At 51.3% G+C, this 19,960-nt stretch overlaps 1 protein-coding gene across 12 annotated transcripts in view; it reads left to right on the forward strand.

Annotated features, from left to right (window-relative positions):
• Positions 1-19,960, forward strand: part of Tle3 (TLE family member 3, transcriptional corepressor) — a 44,903-nt gene that overhangs the window by 16,615 nt on the left and 8,328 nt on the right. For 4 of the 12 annotated variants that reach the window (XM_051156607.1, XM_051156610.1, XM_051156609.1 and 1 more), the window contains exons 5-11: positions 3,724-3,786; positions 5,139-5,243; positions 12,620-12,824; positions 14,399-14,415; positions 18,352-18,471; positions 19,300-19,350; positions 19,802-19,954. In XM_051156607.1, coding sequence (XP_051012564.1) covers positions 3,724-3,786; positions 5,139-5,243; positions 12,620-12,824; positions 14,399-14,415; positions 18,352-18,471; positions 19,300-19,350; positions 19,802-19,954 — 714 coding nt within the window. The remainder of the gene's footprint in view (positions 1-3,723; positions 3,787-5,138; positions 5,244-12,619; positions 12,825-14,398; positions 14,416-18,351; positions 18,472-19,299; positions 19,351-19,801; positions 19,955-19,960) is intronic. The other 8 variants (XM_051156612.1, XM_051156615.1, XM_051156614.1 and 5 more) reach the window with 3 other exon arrangements.

Consider the following 19,960-nt stretch of genomic DNA (forward strand, 5'->3'; position numbering starts at 1 on the left):
CTGGTTCCCTCCCCTTCCTCTAGCACAGTGGTTCTCACCCTTCCTAAAGCTGCAGCCGACATATTGTGGTGACCATAAAATAATAATAATAATAACAGCAGCAGCAGCAGCAACAACATTATTACATCATCATTATTACGTCATCATCATCATCATCATCATCATCATTATTATTATTATTTTGGTTTTTCGAGACACGGTTTCTCTGTGTAGTCTTGGCTGTCCTGGACTCCCACTGTAGACCAGGGTGGCCTTGAACTCAGAGGTATCCACCTGCCTCTGCCTCCTGAGTGCTGGGATTAAAGGCGTGCACCACCACCGCCCGACCATAAAATTATTTTTGTTGTTACCTCATAATTATAATTTTTGTTATTGTTAAGAATCATGTAAGCCGGGCAGTGGTAGCTCACGCCTTTAATCCCAGCGTTTTGGAGGCAGAGGCAAGTGGATCTCTCTGAGTTCAAGGCCAGCCTGGTCTACAACTTGAACTCGAGGACAGCTAGGCCTATATAGAGAAACCTTGTCTCAAAACAAAAAGACACACAAACATACAAAAAAAATTGTAATGTGAATACCTGATGTGCACCCCCAAAGGGGTTGGAACCCACATATTGAGAACCACGGCTCTAACACAAGCCTCCCAAGAAGTTGTTTGGTGAGTGGTTTTCCTGCCCATCTTTGGACTCATTGGAGTACAGGGCAGTCTGTGCACAAGGCGGGAACGGCTCAGTCTGTGCTTCTGTGTAGGAAGGGGACTAAGAAAGATGTAGTAGCCATTGCAAGTCCAGGTCTCAATACAGGGAAGCCTGGTGGTTATAAAAGTGTGCCCCCCTCTGCCCCTGCCCCTGACAATGCTCTTGGTGACTTGTCAGACTCCTTTCTGTCCCTCTGTCAAGCTTGAGCATGGGTGTCAATACCATAGGCTCCTAGAACGCTCTACTTGGAGTTGTTCCAGCAGCTCTTGTGCTCACTTGGTGTTTGTGATGGTGCAAGATGGATGAAGTAGGGAGGACGAATGACACCGAGTGACAGCTCTCCACAGGGCTCCAGCTGTGGTTACTTGGTGGCCAGGGTTCCAAAACTTGATCTGAACATGGCTGCAAAGTCCTAGTGGATCCCTTTTCCTAATGATAGAGGATGCTGGGCTCTGGAGCCAGCAAGGTGTCAGACATTTCCTGTAGGGAACTGGTGGTCACAAGCTTGCTATAGGTGTGGGGAAGGGAAGGCCAGCTCCCATGTTCTCTACCAAGACCCTGCCCCTTGACCAGCAGGATGCAAGCTCTGTCTGAAACCCTTGTGAGTTGCAGTAGGTCAAATGGCTGGCATGGATCAGTCTGCCCCTACCTTCCCTATTGTGTTATGTGGGGAACTGATGGGCCCGAGAGACCCAGTGAGCTGGCTTGTGTTTGGCCTGTCTTGTGTATGCTTTCACCCTCTTGGTAAAGGGCTTAAGCCACTGTCCACCCCTACCTCCCTTCCAGCTGACTGACAGCACTTTACCCACTATAGCCTCTCCCACAGATGTTTCCCACATGTACACACACACACACACACACACACACACACACACACACACACACACAATCAGGAGGATCCTAGTGGCTTGCTAGTCCAGCTGAAATGGGGAACTCCAGATTCAGTAAGAGATCTTGAGGAAGACACCAGATGTCAGCCTCTGGCCTCTACATCTGCTTGTATAGGTACAGGCAATAATACATACACCACACAGACAAAGAAAAAAGAGGCAACACACATGCACCACACAGACTAGAGAGAGAGAGAAAAGAAAAAAAGAAATGCTAAGTAGTGTTATTCTTTGGCCAGGTATCTATCTAGCTTATCTATTCTATCTGTTTTTGGATTTTCGAGACAGGGTTTCTCTGTGTAGCCTTGGCTGTCCTGGACTTACTTTGTAGACCAGGCTGACTGAGAACTCACCGAGATCCACCTGCCTCTGCCTGGCTGGCCACATATTTATTCAGCACACAATGTTTGCCAGTCATTGCTGCCCTCACTGTCTGAGGGAGGAGTCCTTGGGCCAGGGTGCTTCCTCTGCAATGGGGCTGATGTGTTGGTGTTTTGCTCTTTGTAGTTCCTCTTCTCCTTAGCTGTTTGTTCTCTGCTAGTTCAGAGTGGGACGGGGCTTAGCTCGTTGGTGTTAAACTGGCTGAGGACAGTTCTCACTCCTGTATTTCCTCCCCTTTTCCTATTCATTGTCTGTGGAGGAAGAAGAGGAACAAGCGAGAAGGGCTGTGTTTCGCGAGGGTGTGTGTGTGTGTGTGTATAATTCTTCCTGCTTACGCAGGCTAATTTAGACTCTACAAAGTGATCCTCCAAGGGTCCTTATGCTGTGAATGGCAGACATCCCCAAAGAAAGGCCAGAGTTGCCATGGTTAAGAATTTTGTAATATACAGAACAACCCAACCAAACTGGCAGTTTGTGACCGGCGAGGCTGAGACACCTTGATGTATGGCATCCTTGTTGCAGTCTGCCACCATTGTGGCAGCTCTCGCCAGCTCTCAGCTGGATGCTGCTTGCCTTACTCCCAGAGAGCCTTGAAATTGGGTACCATACTGATGCAGTTGATCTGGAGTTTGAGGGACAGGACAGCCCTGCATACTAAAGAATTGTGTGTTGCTACAGATGCCTAAAGAGACCCAGTTGTCCCCTCGTGGACCGATCCCTATCCGGGAACTTACACTATAGTGCACGGGCTCCTTAGCTTGGATCACCTGGCCCTTGTGGTCACAGGACCCAGGCTGCCAAAGCCCGCCAGGCTTTTGTCGGGGCCTGTTCTCTCCACAAACCAGAGACATCCATTTAGTGCCCAGAAGATGGAAAGGGTATTGGCCCCAGGAACTCCCCAAGGCCAGTGTCTGTTGGTGAGGCTTCAGAGGGCCTTGTTTTTCATCTGCGGCACACTAGACTTCGTATGCGGAATCATTTGACATGCAGATGATCACAGGCTTTTAAAAGGCTCTTGTCAGGGTTTTTGTCGGGAAGATTGCCTTGTGCTGATGGAAGCTTTGAAGGCCGCTCCGAGACCTTAGTCCTTGCTGCTCAGGGTTCAGACAAGATAAGAAAGCCAATTCCAAGAGTTGTCTGTCAGCATCCCAGGCCTTCCTGTCGGGCCCAGTTAACCATTTAGCACTCGATCTGAGCTTTGAGATCTTGGTAATTTAAACATGTTCTGTGAGCAGCCTGTATGAGGGTGTAGGGGACCACTGGGTCCCATTCTTAGGCAAAGCCCTAAGATGGCAGGCTTACTACTGGTGTGGTTTCAGATTGTTCTGCAAGGGCTAGAAGGAATGGTGACTGGAGGACGAGGGAGCCACATACCATCATGTGTGAGGCTGGCCCTGGGAGAGCCCTTCACTCCACAATGCCCAGGGGCTGTCTTGCCTTTGACCTCTCCAGTTTGGAGCATCATTAAAGCAGCACAGAAGATTTCAGTTTGTCGTGGGTTTTCTGAAACGTGGGGTGCTTTTGTTTACATACAGTAGGAATTCTTTGTAGAGAATGTCAGCTATGACCTGAGTCTCACACAGACCACCTCCCCTGTGAAATGGGAGATTTCCAGTACATGATCATGGAGCTAATGGTGAGGGGCTGAGTGTGTGTGTGTGTGTGTGTGTGTGTGTGTGTGTGTGTGTGCGCGCGCGCGCGCGCGCGCATGCCTCAGTGTTTCAGTGACTTGATTTGTGATCTCTTTTCCTTTATAGACAGAGATTGCCAAGAGATTGAACACGATTCTAGCCCAGATCATGCCTTTCCTGTCACAAGAGGTAAGACCTTTTTCTATTTCTTCCTCTTCTGCCCAGGGCAGCCCAGTGTGGCCAGGTCTCCTACAGCCCAGCCCTGCCTACCATACTGACCTAGCAAGTCTTCTCCAGCTGATCTGGGGACAGGGATCACATCGCAGGGACCATGTGCTCCTTTTTCAATGGGAAAATGGTCCTCTGCCACATCTGAGTCCAGGGAGGAGGGTCATCTTGGTCTTCATTCAGCTGTGATGGACACCATGACCAATGCCGTACGCATACACATATTTCCTCACTGGCCTCTTCTGTCCCCGGAGCAGTCCGTATACCTAGGTCAAGCAAGACTGGCTGCTTGGTGCCAAAGATCAGACCCTGAGTGAGGTGATGGCTCCCCAGGAGCTAAGTGCTCTCTCTACAGGCATAACATGCAAGTCTTGTCACTTTCTAAATACCCTTCGGAAGAGACACCCCTACCCCTGGTCCAGGCAAGGGCTGGGCTCTGAAGCATTTTGTGGGAAGTATCTCCACTGAGGTGCCAGAGGTACTGGGCTGACCTCACTGGCCCTGTTTCCATCCCATTGGATCCCACTCACCATATCAGCTCCCTGGTGGAGTTCTAGCCCCGAGATAGTAACCAGGGTCTGACTCAATACATCTAAGAATTAGATATGACTGATGTTACCTCATGGCTTCGGGGAATTACGAAATGTAATTTGTAATAGTAGACTTCAGTTTTTAAAAAGCAAATTTAGGTTTGGCAGGCAAAACTTAGTGGAAAGTACAAAGGCTTCCCAACACCAGGGTGAAGTGCCTGTTACCATTTTGAGTCTATACCAACAGGTCTTTGCATTCAGAAGTCCTGAGAGCGTGTTAGAATTCACTTTTCACTTTCTCTTTCTCCTTGCGCTTTCTTTTGGTAGCCATAGATCAGATACACGTTTTTTCTCAGCCCTTGGAATGTAATAAATCCTACATGTTCTACTTACCACTAACCACTATAGGTGCGTGTCCTGAAATATACAGTGTTCTGTGTGATCACAGTAATGGTACCATGCCTAGAAAATAACCACTACAGTATGTAACACCTGGCTTATGTTCATACTGCACAGAACAAAGCTTTTTCTCTGTCAGGCTGAGGAGATCATGGCGTAGTAGCTGTCTTTGGTACTCATCTCTGTTTTCCCTAGAAGTAGTGCATGCTCACTGGGAAGATTCAGAAGAGCCTGGCATCACTAATCACCCTTGTCCCTGTGTCCTGGGCCTCTTGAGTGGGTCTCTTTATCTTCTGAGGACGGGTCCTAAGAGACTCCTGGTGCCCTGTGGTGGAGGATAGCAAGGGTGGCCACATCTTGATCTTACTTTATTTCCACCCCCAGCATCAGCAGCAAGTGGCGCAGGCAGTGGACCGCGCCAAGCAGGTCACCATGACGGAGCTGAACGCCATCATCGGGGTACGTGGACTCCCCAATCTGCCTCTCACCGTGTGTATAGCCCTTTTATTCCTCTCATTTACCATGACCAGAGATGAACTCTGACCTTAGGTGCTCTCAAAGAAGGGCAGCCCCAGGGCCCACGGCTTCCCTAGGCAACTTGGATCCATTGGGGCTCTTTACACAGTGGCTTTACACAGAGACATTGTCCCCTTGTCCCCAAACTAAAGAAATACCAGACACACCTTGAATCCACCTGCCCTTTTCTTAGCTTCCACATCCCCTGGCATCCCTGACTTCCAGAAGGTACTGATCAGTACCTGGCTGCTGCCTCCCCTCTGCCCTCTCCCAGGCAAGGCTGCCCTTCTTTGGCCTCCTGGGGTCAGAACCATCTCTGCTGTTGATTGATGTGCACCTTGCTGTGACAGTATCGGGTTGGGGTCTTGCTACTCCCTGTGCTGGGCTGCATGGCTGTCAGCTGTATACCTGGATGGAACCTTCTAGAAGCCCCATCTCATCCCCAGCACAGCAGCACACATCCCATAGTACTCTGTGGGGCCCTCCATGGAGAGAAAGGAGAGGGTGGGGTAGGTCACCGTTCTAGGCCTTCCCAGCTGTCAATGTGGCAAGGGGACACGTGTGGACACAGACCCCTCAGGATTGTCAGGACTTGTGGTTACTGAGTCCTTCTGTGAAGGCAGTTCAATGGGTTTTGTCTGGTGTTAGTCCCTGTGAGAATTCCTGGGGTCTGAGGAGGGCTTAGTCCTCCCTTGATCCTTGGTGCTCAGAGGAGAGGAAACTCTGCCTGCTGTGTGGGAGGAGCACCCTGGGGCGAGAAGCCATGACGCTTTAGAGCTTGGAGTGTCTTTCGTGATCGTCTGGCTCAGGTGTCCTCTTTAAGAACTTTGTTCTCTGATAATTTTTAAATTTTTTATCATACATACAGTGCGGGTTGATCCTATTCACCCCCACCTGCCCTCTTCTGAAAAAGTATTGCTTTACATTTTTTATGAACTTGCATGTGGTCATACATGCCACAGCACGCGTGTTACTGTGAGGGAACGACACACGGGAGCCAGTTGTCTCCTTCCACCGTGTGGTCACCCCATAATCAAACTCAGGTTGTTGGGCTTGGCGGGAAGCATTTTCACCCCCGGAACCAGCCACGACTCTTCTTCCCCATTGTCCACTTGTGTTTTCCCACTCCCTTTGAAACCCTTCTTTCCAAAAGTCTTTTTTTTTTTTTAATTTTTAACTGAGTTTAATTAGGGTTTGCTAAGCATGCTGGGTAGGGTTGCAGGTGGTGTTCATGGGAACAAAAAAATCAGGGTCTGACACTATTGAAATTTGGGACCAGATAATAATTCTTTGTTGCCCTGTGCATTTTTGGATACTCAGCAACAACTTTGCTCTGTACCCACTGGGTATAATAGCCGTCCACCCCCATACCTGCACACCCAAAATGTTGCCTGTATCTATGTGGGCCAAAGGACCTCTGGCTGAGAACCACTGGCTTAGTCCCACACCATTATTTCATGGAGATTTAGCAGTCAAGCCAACCTAAGAATACCCCTGAGCATGGCCCGCATTCTACAGCGGTGGTACAGGGAGTTACAGGTGGGATACAGGCTCCAGGTTGTCTTCACAAGTCTTTCTCATCTGGCTCCTTGTCTGCATTCCCTTCCAGGCCTTTCCTTAAAGTCTCCAGGGCAAGTTCTTCCACCAGTCTATAGGGGCTACAGTCTGGTCCTTTCTCCTCTCACTCTTTGGAATTAAAATCCACATATGAAAATACTTTTTTTTTTTTTTTTTTAAAGAGTAATATTGAGAAGCAGCACAGCTGGATTGGCTCCAGTTCCTTTAAGTAGCGTTTAGGAAGCTACAAGTTAGGTCAAGGCAGCCCTAGGCAGATATTGGAATTCAATTAAAGCCCACGAGTGGGGCCTGTGACCCCCATTTTCAAGGTAATTGCTTCTTGGGCTCTGAGTGAATGCGGCGGTCGCCCTGTCATTAGGCAGGCAGCCCTCTAATCGCTGAGCGCCTGACAGAGCCCCACAAGGCAGGAATTGCCGACAGCTGGGGCACTTAGGTTCTGGGGGAGCTGTGTTTGACTGCCCTCCAGCGAGGGGGCCTTTCCTCTCCTCCTGGAGGAGAGGGGGGCCACCCTGCTGAGATAAGGGCACAGGCAGGGGCATGCGCCAAGTCTGTGATTTCCTCAGAAAGGTTTCTAGTGCTGCACCTGCCCCAGTTGGCTGGTTGTGGTCTCCTGTCGTGGAGTTGGAGTCCGAGGTCTCCATTTAGCTGGGCTGCTAGCAAACTCAGGGGCATGGGTCACATGTCTTCCATGGGTCTTCCTCAGAGATGACAGGCCACACCCAAGGTTACGAATGGAAGGGTAGGTGAAGGGGCCTAGGCTGCTGGCCAATCCCCGCTCCCACAAACACACACCGGCTCTGAGTTGGTCCTTGGGAACACATGTCTCTTTGGGGAAGGTGGGTCCAGAGATGGAGTCTCCTTCCAGAGTTTGGCTCTGCTCAGGTCCTGTGGTGGGCCAAGGCTGTTGTCTAGGAGGTAGTGGGCTCTTGGCTGACTGTTCTGGATTGCCTGGAGAATTATTCAGAGGGTGGTTTGTGAAACATTGGCTTGGTATTTTTTCTTAAGAAGGAAGGGAAGGGGGAGGTATGTAGCTTGTCCCAGACTACGCAAAAATGCGTGAAGCCGTCTCAAGAGTTCCCAGAGGAGGCCGAGTGAGGTGGCTGGGCAGGAGGCCGTCGGTGGAATTTTAGACGCAGGGAATCCATGGTGGAGAGGCTCTGCCCGAACATCAGCTTCTTTAGCCCAGAGGCTGAGGTGAAACAGCGGAATTCAGATTTCTGTTGCTTTGTGGAGTTGCTTGGTCGTCTCTCACTGTGGCGTCTAAAAACTGCTCCCAAGCCCAGAAGCTTGGGTACAGGAAGCCTTGGGTACCCACTGGGCTGTTTGAGAGACCTGCTTTCCCCCTCCTTGGGGGTGGAGTTATCCTCTGTGTTCCAGGGACCCTGCCTGCTTCCCCTGGTCCAGCACTTGGCCCATTTGGCTCTGGGCTTGAAGCGGTTAGACAGCTTTCCCTGGGTGTAACCCAAATTATGAACCTCAGAACTGAAGCATCTAATCAGCCAGCAGAGGCATGAAGCGTGAGGTGTGTAATCCGGTTACACATGCTCTTCAAGCAAGCTCTGCTGTCAGCCGTGCCTGCCAGTCCCAGACCATGGGCGCTAGGCACTCAGGGATGGAGGGCACAGGAACCACCACCGGGACATGAGCTCTGATGAGTTGGTGTTTTGTCATGAAATGAGAAGTGGATGTTCAGTAGTGTGCTTGGTTCTGGGTTTCTCAGTCCTCTAGGGGTTAAGGGCAGAAGGGCCAACCCCAGACTTCCTTTCTTCTCACGGATGGAGGACAGCCACCCAGTATTAGGAGGAACAGTAAAATGTGGAGGCTGTGCCGTTGGTGACATTTCTCTACCACTGAGAAAGAAGCTTCCAGTTGAAAGGATCGAGACCCTCCCACTCAGACTAAACCGTATTTGAGTAGTCTGTGCTCCGAAGCCAGGGGACAGTATGCAAAGGACAAAAACATAGCCTGAGGGTGGCTGCATCCTGCTTGCCTGCTGAAGGAAGTGTCTCCAGCTGTGTTCCTGCTTCTTCCCTCCGGTCAGCTGCGCCTGCCCCATCGAGGAGAAAACTTGGCTTCATTCTGCATTGCCACCAAGACCACTGCTGACGGGCCCTCCACCCAAAGAGCACTAGCATCCATTTGCATCTCTTCTCACCTTGCTGGGAGAATTTACAGCTTGCTTCTTCCGATACTCCGTGTGCAGTCTTCGGTGTTGGCCTCCATGGTACCTTCAGGCCACCCCAAGGAGATTATGGGGGTGTTTTCTGCCTGTGCGGAGCTCGTCTTCTTGAAGATGAGAAATGCCCATTTTTGTGTGGAATCTTCCTTATCTCCGTTGCAGAGGACACTCCTTGCTGAGACACTGAGGCTGAGGAGCATCGTGACAGTCTTGGGAACTAGTCACATTGGCTGAGTAGCTGCCATTGCCTTTGTCACAAGCTTCTGCTGTGGATTTACCAGTGGCTATTTGGGAGGCGAGCAGGACTCCTGTGTAACGTCACTAACACTGCTGTTCCAGCCACCGCCTCTCATTTGGCCTCCAAGGCTGCTTCAGCCACCTTTGGATAAAACTCTGCTTCTCTGCTGCTGGCCTCCAGTGTATCACTTACTCACCCAGAGGATGGCTAGAGGGATGCACCAGGATTGTCGGAGGTGCTGCATGGAGAACGTGACAGCCTTGTCTTCCTATAGCTCATAAGTTCCTTAAAGGCAACTGTGATGATCGTACCTGTTTGCCCAGGCTGCTTGCGCCTCCTACTTTGCTTGCACATGGAATAATGTGAGTTCTGCACAGTCCAAGGGTGAGCTTCACTTGGACGTCCATTTTGCAAACAAGGAAACTGGGCCCCAGAGAGGTCAAGTGACTTGTCTGGGTACTCATCGCTGATGAAGGATGGAGCTGGAAGTCCCCACCCCCAGCTGCTCTGCCTGGCCCCAGGGTCTGAGTTCCCAAAATTGGGAAAGGAAGAGTGGGCAGGCAGTCTGTTTGGACTGGGCTCTTGGGGGTGGAGAAAATTAGGTGGAAGAGGAGACCTCACCAGCAAGGGTGAGAGAGTTCAGGTGTTTGGACCCATCTTTCAAAGACCCACGGTATTAGTCCACACAGTCTCGCAGGTCTGCAGCCAGCAACCCCACCCCACCCCTTACCTCTTTGTTTCCTTAAGGTGCCTTGTCTTGCCTGTTTCTCCACAGTGTGCAATGTGGATTAAGGACCCAAGTCCTTACTTTCTGGGGTCTTATTAAGTAATTATCACCAGTAGAATTAAAGGGCTTCCCAGCAAGGGGTTTAAAAGCAGCAGGGCCTCCATTGGAGAGGCTTTGTAACAGGACGTCTAGATAAAGCTGTATGGTCCAGCCATGCTATGGAATACTAAATAGTCGTTCAAAGGGAAAGCTATTTTTTTCCCCCAGAACACTTTTTAAATCAAGTCATGTAACTGTGGTCAACAAGAGCTCATTTGTGGAGAATTGCATGGAAAAATTGTAGATCTGAAAATCTAGATTCCAGAGAAACTGACAGTGGCGTCTTGTGAGGGTGGGATGTGTGGGGAACTTAAAAAGAACAAAACTTAAGTCTTTTAAAATTTTTCTTACAGTGAGCCTGTGTTATTTTTGTGATAAGATGTTAAAATACTGTTTTGTTTAAAAGGGAAGCCGGAGGAGGTGTGTTTAGCTCCCATCTGACAGCAGTCCAGTCTTAGCTGAGAGGACTGGAGGTCTGCCCAGCACACCTGTAACTCTGCTCCAACAGCTCCCTTACCTCAGTCTGTCAGTGTGGGTCACGGCCCTCTAAGACCAGTGGCCAACCAAAAGCTTGCACAGATGCCTAGCAGTGCGGGTTCATTTCAGGTCCTCTAGTCCAGGCAATAACTGTGGGTGCCAACCCTACAGACAGAGCCGAGAGATGGAGGCTCTGACACCAGAGGTATAAGACTGCCAGAGCATCTTTAACTTGGAGGGAAGGTTAGGTCAGCAGTTTGTAGCTCGGTTGAGGGGAGGGTAGAAGCTTTTAATCCTTGGCCAGACATCTGTAGGGATTCCCCCTGCTGATTTTGAGAGCTGCTGTTTCACAGTGACAGGGGCATGCTCTGTCAGCCCATGGTCACCATGCCTTGGCATATTACATTTTTGCTGTATCTCACTCACCTCCTCTCTCTTACTTTGAGATTCTTTGGAACACTCTGTAGAGGATGTTAGTGGTTGACAGATAAGAGTTCAAATCCCAGCTGGGCGTGGTGGCGCACGCCTTTAATCCCAACACTCAGGGAGGCAGAGGCAAGAGGATTGCTGTGAATTCGAGGCCAGCCTGGTCTACAAAGTGAGTCCAGGACAGCTAAGGCTACACAGAGAAACCCTGTCTCCAAAAACCAAAAAAAAAAAAAAAAAAAAAAAAAAAAAAAGAAAAAAAGAAAAAAAAAGAAAAAAGAAAAAAAAAAGAAAAAGTCCAAATCCCATTTAAGAATAATGGGACTTGAGCTGCCCACTCCAGTGCCCCTGCATCAGTTTTGCTGCCTGTAAAATGGGCACAGCCCTTCCTTTGCTAGGCCGCTGTGAGAACTACAGGATATATTTGGATAGTGCCCAGGGATTTATGTGTACATACAGGTGGCACTGGTCCTTTCTCTTGGGCTAGTTGAGAGAAGGAGAGATGTGTGTGTGGATGGAGACAAGCATACCCAATGCCCGAGCCAGTCTCAAGAAATCTTGCCACATCTGAGGAATATTTGATAAAGCCTGTGTCACAATGCCAGTGGTTCTTGGCAGTCTTATGAATAAGGGGCCACTCTATTTTGGCTGCTGGAGGGGCATGGAAGCCTCTGAACTAGGACCTTGAGCATGGGAGCAGAGTGGGGTGGAGAGCCTTGAGGTTGGCAGTGTGAAGGGGATGTCAGGCAGCCAAGTCCTGGGTTAGGTGTGGGGAGGAACGGGAGAGTGGCTGTTACTGTGTGTGCCTGGGAGTACTGAGGTTATTAGAACAGTAGGCCAGCCCTGTGAGTGCCCTGTAGACATGCCAGTGACTGCCATAAAGCCCGTTGAGCAGTGGCTGCGTGCCCAAGCCCACATTACCTCACCATACTCCCCGGCAGTAGGTGCTGCTTAATGCAGACAATCTGAGGCTTAGGGAGTTGAAGTCCCTGCCCACCAGCCATGCAGACATTGTCAGAATCAGGACCAGCATCCTGGCCCATCCTGTTTCAGAGGTTCTGCTCTTCCCAGTCAGTCCTGTGTTCTGTCTGCTCTGATGGCTTCCATCCCACTGGTCCTGATACTTCTCTGCTCTGGCCTCCCCTGTTCTGACTCTCCGAGCCAGGCTTCGGCTTCTTCAGAACCCCAAGCAGGGAGGTTTCCCTCAGGTTCCAGCTTCTGGGTGGGAGGCTCTGGCTGCTGGCATTGAAGGCATGTACGCATGAGCTGTGAGCTTTAAAAATGGATTCCTCTCTAGCGAAAGGAAGCTCTAGTGACCGTGCGGGTTTTACGTGCATGCATTATTTATCTTGGGATTGGAAACAGGCATGAGAAACTCTGTTCTGAAACTGGAGCTGCGGGGGTGAGGGGTGGGGGGAATGGCGCTTGATGACATAAGTCTTCTGCGTTGCAGTCCATTAACAGATTTTATTGAGCAAGAGGAGCATGTGGGATGAGGGGGCAAGTTTTGGGGAGGGGATATTTCCCCTCTTGCTTCCCAGTGGAGGAGCGAGGGGGAGGGGCAGAGGTGGCCCATCCTCTGCCCTGTTCCGACCTGTCATCACTTACCACCAAATTCATTGCAGCAGCAGCAACTCCAGGCACAGCACCTCTCCCATGCCACCCATGGTCCCCCGGTCCAGCTGCCACCCCACCCGTCAGGCCTCCAACCTCCTGGGATCCCCCCAGTGACAGGAAGCAGCTCCGGGCTGCTGGCACTCGGTGCCCTGGGCAGCCAAGCCCACTTGGCGGTGAAGGATGAGAAGACCCACCATGAACTGGATCACAGAGGTGTGGCTCTGGGTGGGCTGCGGTGGGCAGAGCGGGGCGGGGCTGGCCAACATGCTGTGAGTGGACCTGCAGGTGCTGTCACCTGGAGTCTGAAGTTAGCTAAGACATGGATCCATCTGTTGAGTCCTTAGTACGTGGAGATGCTGCAGTTCCTGGTTTAGACCCCGTGACCTGCCCTGGAAGTAGTCTGTTTATCTAGAACAGCCCACATCTTCCCAATAGCGGCCCTGCCTATTCTTTGGGGCCAGCCCAGCATGTCCTTCAGGGTGCTTTTGTGATTGAGTGGGAGTCCTTTCTTCTCAAAAGAACTTAGCCGGGGCCCCATTGCAGCCTTTGCTCGCTGTCTTCCTAAATCTCGTCATCGCAAGCCAGGTTTCTAGCAATGCAGACACCTTCCAAGAGGTACACAGTTAGCGATCAAGCACTGCTCGGTGTTGTTCCTTTGGTAGAGTGCTTGCCAAGCATGCCCGGGCCCTGAGTTCATGCCTTGGCACTGTATACACCAGGGTTGGTAGTACATGCCCAGCACTAGGAGATGAAGGCAGAAGGCAAACGTTTATGGTAATTCTCAGCTGTCTAGTGAATTCAAGGTCAGCCTAGGGCATTTAAGACCCCGTCTCAGAAAGATGAGGAATCAGAACTCTTGCCCCGCCCCTTTTGAAGACCCAGGAAGTAGCACTGTTGGGGCTCAGGGAGACATCAGAGGAAGAAAGGGCCTAGCCCCATGCAGCCCCCTAGTAAAATGGCCAGCTTGTGTATTAAGTTGGATTTTAGGTATTTACCAGGCCACATAGCCAAGCTCCCAAGGGACTTTGCACGAGGAGTGACCCCTAGTCCATGCTGTATCCTAGGAGCCAGAGGCCAACTGTTTTGTCCCTTCTTGCCAGAAGGGAGGACGATGGGAGCTGTTGCTTAGCTGAACTGGTATAACCAGAGGCCTCAGCTTCTGGGGGCTTTTTTGGCAAAAAAAACCATAATGGTGTTAAGAAACAAAACAGTAAAAGTCATTTCCAAACCCCACTATATTTTTTAAAGCAATAACTATCCCAGCTCCTAGCTCCCGCTTGTGATTCTAGAAAGTACAGTGAAAAGCAAACCAAGGGAGAAGCAGGCTAATGGCCTGGGTTCCAGGCCAGCCTAGGGACTGGTGGGAGGGGACCACTGGAACTAGAATTGGGATGCCCAATTTCCAGACTGAGAACTGTCGCATAAGGGACCTGCCTTTGCTGCACTCAGGGGCCTAGTGTCAGACTAACCAGTAAGAGGTAGCTTTAGCTCGGCGTGGTGGTGCAGGCCTTTAATCCCAGCACTTGGGAGGCAGAGGCAGGCGGATCACTGAGTTGGAGGTCAGCCTGGTCTACAAAGTGAGTCTAGGACAGCCAAGTCTACACAGAGAAACCCTCTCTCAAAAAAACAAAACAAAACAAAAAAAAAGAGGTAGCTTTAACAAATCAGGCAAAACAAAAGTTAGCTGGACTGAGAGTGACCCATACCCTTATTATTTTTTTTCTTTTGTTTTTTGTTTTTTTCCTTTGGGGTCCTGATCCTCTTGCCCTGGCCTTCCTGCCCCACAGAGAGAGAGTCCAGTGCGGTAAGTATGGGTGCTCTGGGTCTTGGTGTAGGGGGCTTGGGTGTGGGTGGAGAGTGGGCCTGTCTGGAGGCTTGCTCTGAGCACTACAGGCCTGGAGAGTAGCCTGTGCTGCCCATAGCTCACCCCAGTTTCCCCCTTCTGCTCTGTGGGTGGAAGCTGGGGTTTATTTAGCATTTGTGTATGTGTGCCCACAGCTAGAAGACCTGGCTTCAGGGCTGATGTGTGGGTGACAGTTTCTCCATCCAACCAGCTCTAGAGATAGTTACTGTCTCCTAATGGTGAGGTTACTGACCTTCAGTTAGATAAGCTTGCTACCTCTAGGTGCTTGCCTTAGTGGCCCCTAAGTCCCCTTTACAGAAGTGGTCAGCTGAAGCCCTCAGTCCATGGCCCTACATCTCCCAAGGGGCTTTTTAGAGTCATTGGGCTGAGCTCAGGACTTCAGACTCTGGCATGTCCCCGATGCTGGCCCATGGTTCATCAACCTGTATGTTAGATGTCTCCTTCCAGCATAATCCGAACCCTCCTTCCTTCAAATGCCTGAGGTTTCTCCGTGCTCTGCACTTCTACTCAGTTTAAGAACGTGCTAGCAAGCAGGCATTAAGGCCAGGCCGTCTGCATGTCTGCCAGCTCAGAGATTTGCTTTAAATCTTTCTGATCACACTGAGGCTCCGAGGTTCTGTTTCAAGTGAATAAGCCCTCTGAATAAGCGCAGTGGAGTCTGGATTTAAAAAAAAAAAAATCCTCCAGTGATTAGCAGAGCTATTTTATTCCTCCTCGCCATGCTTGTATCCGGGACCATCTTAATCTGCTAGGATGGCTTTCATTATTGCTTCATGTTAAGTAGGACTTGGAATGTCAGGCCGTTAACTAGCCGTCCAGGCAGCAGCCTCCTCAGCCTGACCTGCCTTGTCTCCCATCCCTTCCTCCACCCAGACTGTTTTGAAGCCTCCCATTAGTGTGAATCAGTCTCTTCTTGCCCTGCCTACGTGCTCAGAAATCCAGGTCTCCGCTTGTGCTCAGGAATGGCTTAGGCACAGAAGAAAGAAATGATTAAAGCTGAAAATCCATGTTGATTGCTTTGGTGTTGATCCTTAAACGGTAGCATTTTTTTTAGAGAGGCAGTTTGCCCATGTAGAAGTAGGGCTGGGACAGGGATGTCTGTCTGTGTCGTGCTCCCGCCCACCCCCATCCGGTCTTAGCTTTATGAGATGTTGTGCATTGACCTCTGAGCCTCAGATTCCCTTGAGCATACCATGGGAATTACTTCCTGCCCACACAGCCTCTCAGCCTTGCTAGGACAACCCCTGGTAACGGACTTGTTACTTGGTGAACAGGAGCCTTTCCCAGGAAGTGGGTATTTGAAGCTCCAGCACCCTCTTCTTCATACCTTTTCGCTTTTTGGCTTTGTGCCCCTGTTGAAAGATTTCTGCTGGAAACCCAGAGGGGGACCCCCATGCGCTTAGCCCTTCACCCCATAGTGCTCCCTGGCATCCAAGCTTGGTGGGCTCAGCACAACGGCTGGAGAATGAACTGGGATGAATCCCATGTCATTCTAGAGCTGGGCAGCTCAGAGTGGGTACTGCCTGGGGGCGGGGACACTGTGAGGGCTGTATCCTTACAGCCATGGCGTTGGATGGTGGAGATTGAAACAATCAGCCTTAGGAAAACAGGTTGTCAACAGTCCAGGCCTCCAGCAGGAAGGACAAGGCTGTGTCAGAGAGGGGAGGGGGCCGGGTGGACAGGCTGGAAGCTGTCCCAGAGGGGTTAGTCTGGAGTCCAATTAGAGGTAGCTTCATTCATATTTCCTTGCCTAGCTGAAGCAATAAAAAATACTTAGTTTTTTGGCCGCCTGCCAACCAGAGGCGGGCTGGATCGATGCCGCTAAATGCCTGACAGGACTCTCCCAGTAGCGGCAAGGTTTTCAGCCTGACTGCATGAGAAGAAAGAGTTCCCTGTTCTAGCACTGGGTCGCAAGGAGAAACACGAGCAGCCACCCTGTCCCCTCCCTCCTCTCCATCACCCACCCGCACGCAGGGGCAGCCAGCCTGAGGGGCTGGAAGCATTTCTGCTTAGCACGGGGTGGCCGCCACCATCAGAGGAAATGAAATGACGGTGATTTTTTTTTTTTTTCTGCCTGTGCTTGCAGCAACTAATTGAATTGCGGCTGTGCGCGCATCACCGCCGCTCGCCCGGCTGCGGGGAAGGTTGAGCTGCAGTTCCATTATAACCTCCATTTTTTTTCTTCAAGGCTTGATAACTCTGCCATTTTAATTTGCTTCAGGCAGAAACTTGGCAGGGAAGGGCTGCCCAGAAAACCGGCTTAGGAAAGGAAATTAAGTTCTGCGGCTGGCTCCCTCCCGCACCATTTCCCCAAACCCATCCACCTGCTTGCTGGCCACCCCCATTCCCTCCCAGTGAACCTCATCCCTGGGCCACTATTGGCCTCTGGTAAAATGAGGGAAGAAGTGAATGATTACCCTACTTGCCCTCAGTGTCCTTCGTTGTGAGCAGATCTTGCTCTGTGTTCCCACATGACCCCACCATGCATCTTTAGTGTCCCTCCATCTGTGGCCTTGTGGCTGCTCTTCCCTATAGCTAGACCAGGAGCCTCTTTTGCGTTCAGTCACTCCTGACATTAGTGTCAATCTGGGCGTGGGCAGGTTTACCAGCTACTTTCCTTATCACTGTGATAAAATACCTGGAGCCAGGAAGGATTGTTTAGCGCATGGTTTTTGAGGGGGGGTCCAGTCCATTATGGCTACAGGAGTGGCTTGTGGCCGGGGGTGGAGGGTGGGATGGGGTGGGGTGGAGTGGGGGAGCAGGAGTGTGAGGCAACTGGTTACATCATGGCCAGTGTTAGTAAGAAGCTGGGATGGATCAGAGCTCACTATAATCCTCTGTGGCTTTGTGTCTGCCCTTCCCCACACCCCATGTCCAGAAGGTTCCAAGACCTCCCCAAACAGTGCTATCAGCTGGGACCAAGTAGCATTTCACATTCAAACAGTGGTGGGGTGGTGGGGTGGTGGTGGTGGTGGTGGTGGAGGTATAGCTGGAGTTCTTAGACAGTATCTTGAAGTGGGCATAGGCCTTCAAGGTTTGCAGACAGCCCTTGCCAGAGGCTCCCCATCCCTGTGCACAGCCACAGGACACCCCGCTTCCAGCCTTCCCTGCTACACATTTGCTGAGAATGGTCCTCTGTCTCAGGCCTGCCATCCCTAAGGATTCTCCTCCCTCCCTCCATAGCAGAGAGGAAGAACTGAGAACCCCCACTGCACTCCCCAGCATGAACCCTCTGCAGTTTCCTTAGGGCTGCCGTCTCCTGGAGACCTTAGCTTGGGCTGCAGCCACAGGGGCCCCTGAGCTCTAACTTGGGACTTGTCTCCACCCTGATGGAGGTTGAGTGAGGGGGTGGGGTGGAGGGTTCCTCACTTTCCAAGGGAAAGGCTTAGTGGCCCTGCAGGCTTGGTGTCTTTATGACTCTGGCTCCCCATCTGTTTGCCAGAGGCTTAACTGTGGAGGAGCCCTAGGGGCTCAAGTTGCTCACCTATGCTTAAGGCTTTGTTGGTAGCCTGGCACTTTTCTCTCTTTCACTGCTGAACTTAAGATGGAAGTTCTGCATGCGTGCCTGTCCGGTGGCTCAGGTCTGACATAAAAGACTCATCTTTCCTTTGACTACATGGAGTGACAGGTGCCTCTCACCCTCTTGGGACCTGGCCTCAGGCCAGGACGCAGTCTCTTCACTGCAGGGTTCACTATTGGATAAATAGTTGATATTTTGGGGAAGCCCCCCAGGGACTGGATGAATGGGATCTGCAGACACAGTGTACCTGATCACTTCCTCCTAGGCCTCTATCATCTGCTCTTAGTTGACTCAGAGGCTGTGTGTGATATTGCATTCAGCATGGAGTTTTGACCCCCAGATTTCTGTTCTTCCAGAACAATTCTGTGTCACCATCAGAAAGCCTTCGGGCCAGTGAAAAGCACCGGGGCTCTGCAGACTACAGCATGGAAGCCAAGAAGCGGAAAGCAGAGGAGAAAGATAGCCTAAGCCGATACGTATGTAGGGGTTGGCATGCGGCTTTGTTGGATAGGGCTGTGTTCTGGCTATGGCCTCAACTCTAACAGTTGAGTACTGAGTCTGAGGGACTGGTAGTGGTGCCGGGGCCCAGAAGGGGGTTCATACGTGTCCCGTGGTCAGGTGAGCCATTGGGAGAGAAATGGACAGCGAAGTTGTCCTAGCTTCTATGCAATCTGGAGAGAGATGAAGATTCTCCTAGACAGCTCTCTGCTGCACCCATACTCCGAGGGCGTGCCCTGGTGTGCTCCAGTGTGAGCCTCGCAGTCTTCACAGCCCTCCGCTGGCACGTAGACACAGCTTGTAACAACCGGATAGCATGACTTTGATCTGTGAGATCCCAGTGGGAGCGTGGCGGTGTGTCTCCCATTGCACAGGGGTGAGAGCTAAGATGAGAGGGACTTGGACCAAGCCCCTGCCTCCTCCTGGCTGCCCTGTGGCTCTGAGCATGTCACACAAAGCTCAGTTGCACTGTGGAGTGACACTAGTCACCCACCCCAGAGTGATGGGAGTGAGAAGATGAGACTTGCCTTCTGAATGACTGTACCGCAATACCCAGCTGGGGAGAAGGTTCTGGCTTTAGAAAGCTCAGGACTATGATAATGAGGCTGCTTAGAGCCCCAGAGGCTGTTCTAGAAAGAACCCAGAAGGAAGATCAGTTGCTGCTTGGGGTACTACTTATAGAAGGCCGAGGGCACAGAAACAGCCAGCATGGACTTTGGGGTTGGGCTGGGAAAGGAGTTGAGGTGCAAGGGGGGGTTGGTCAACTCAGGCTCTTATTAGCTGTCTGGCGTCCCTTTTGCTTATAGGACAGTGATGGGGACAAGAGTGATGACCTGGTGGTGGACGTTTCCAATGAGGTAAGGCAGGCCACAGTGGCAGGGAGACCCCTGGATGGGGGTGGGGTAGGGGCGGGGGTTGGAACAAATTGCAGGGCAGCAGACCATCAGGGGAAGCAGGTGGGCACAGTGGAGCTTCGCTGCATGGTGGCTTCATATGTGGGTGCTGAAAGGCCCCAAGTAGCAACAGTCTTCCATCCCCAGTTTTCTAGGTGGCCCTGTCCTCCTCCTCCAAGGTTGGAGAGTGTGAGTCACTGGAGAGAATCTCCAATAAGGCCCTGTATAACTTTGCCAGTTAGTGTTCTGGATTTTTCTATGGCCCGAGGCGGGCCACTCCTCCCTGCCTTTAGGTCCTTGTTCTCAGGCTCCAGGTTGAAGACCTAATTGCCTACCACCCCTCTGCCTTCCTGATACAAGGACAGGGGTACCTGCTTGCAGCAGCCTAAGAGCTCTGTAACACTTGTGTTTTCAGGACCCAGCGACACCCCGGGTGAGCCCAGCACACTCCCCTCCTGAAAACGGGCTGGACAAAGCCCGTGGCCTGAAGAAAGACGCCCCCACCAGCCCAGCTTCTGTGGCTTCCTCTAGCAGCACACCTTCCTCCAAGACCAAAGACCTTGGTCATGTATGT

This window comes from Acomys russatus, chromosome 14 (genome assembly GCF_903995435.1).
Source record: "Acomys russatus chromosome 14, mAcoRus1.1, whole genome shotgun sequence".
NCBI lineage: Eukaryota > Metazoa > Chordata > Mammalia > Rodentia > Muridae > Acomys > Acomys russatus.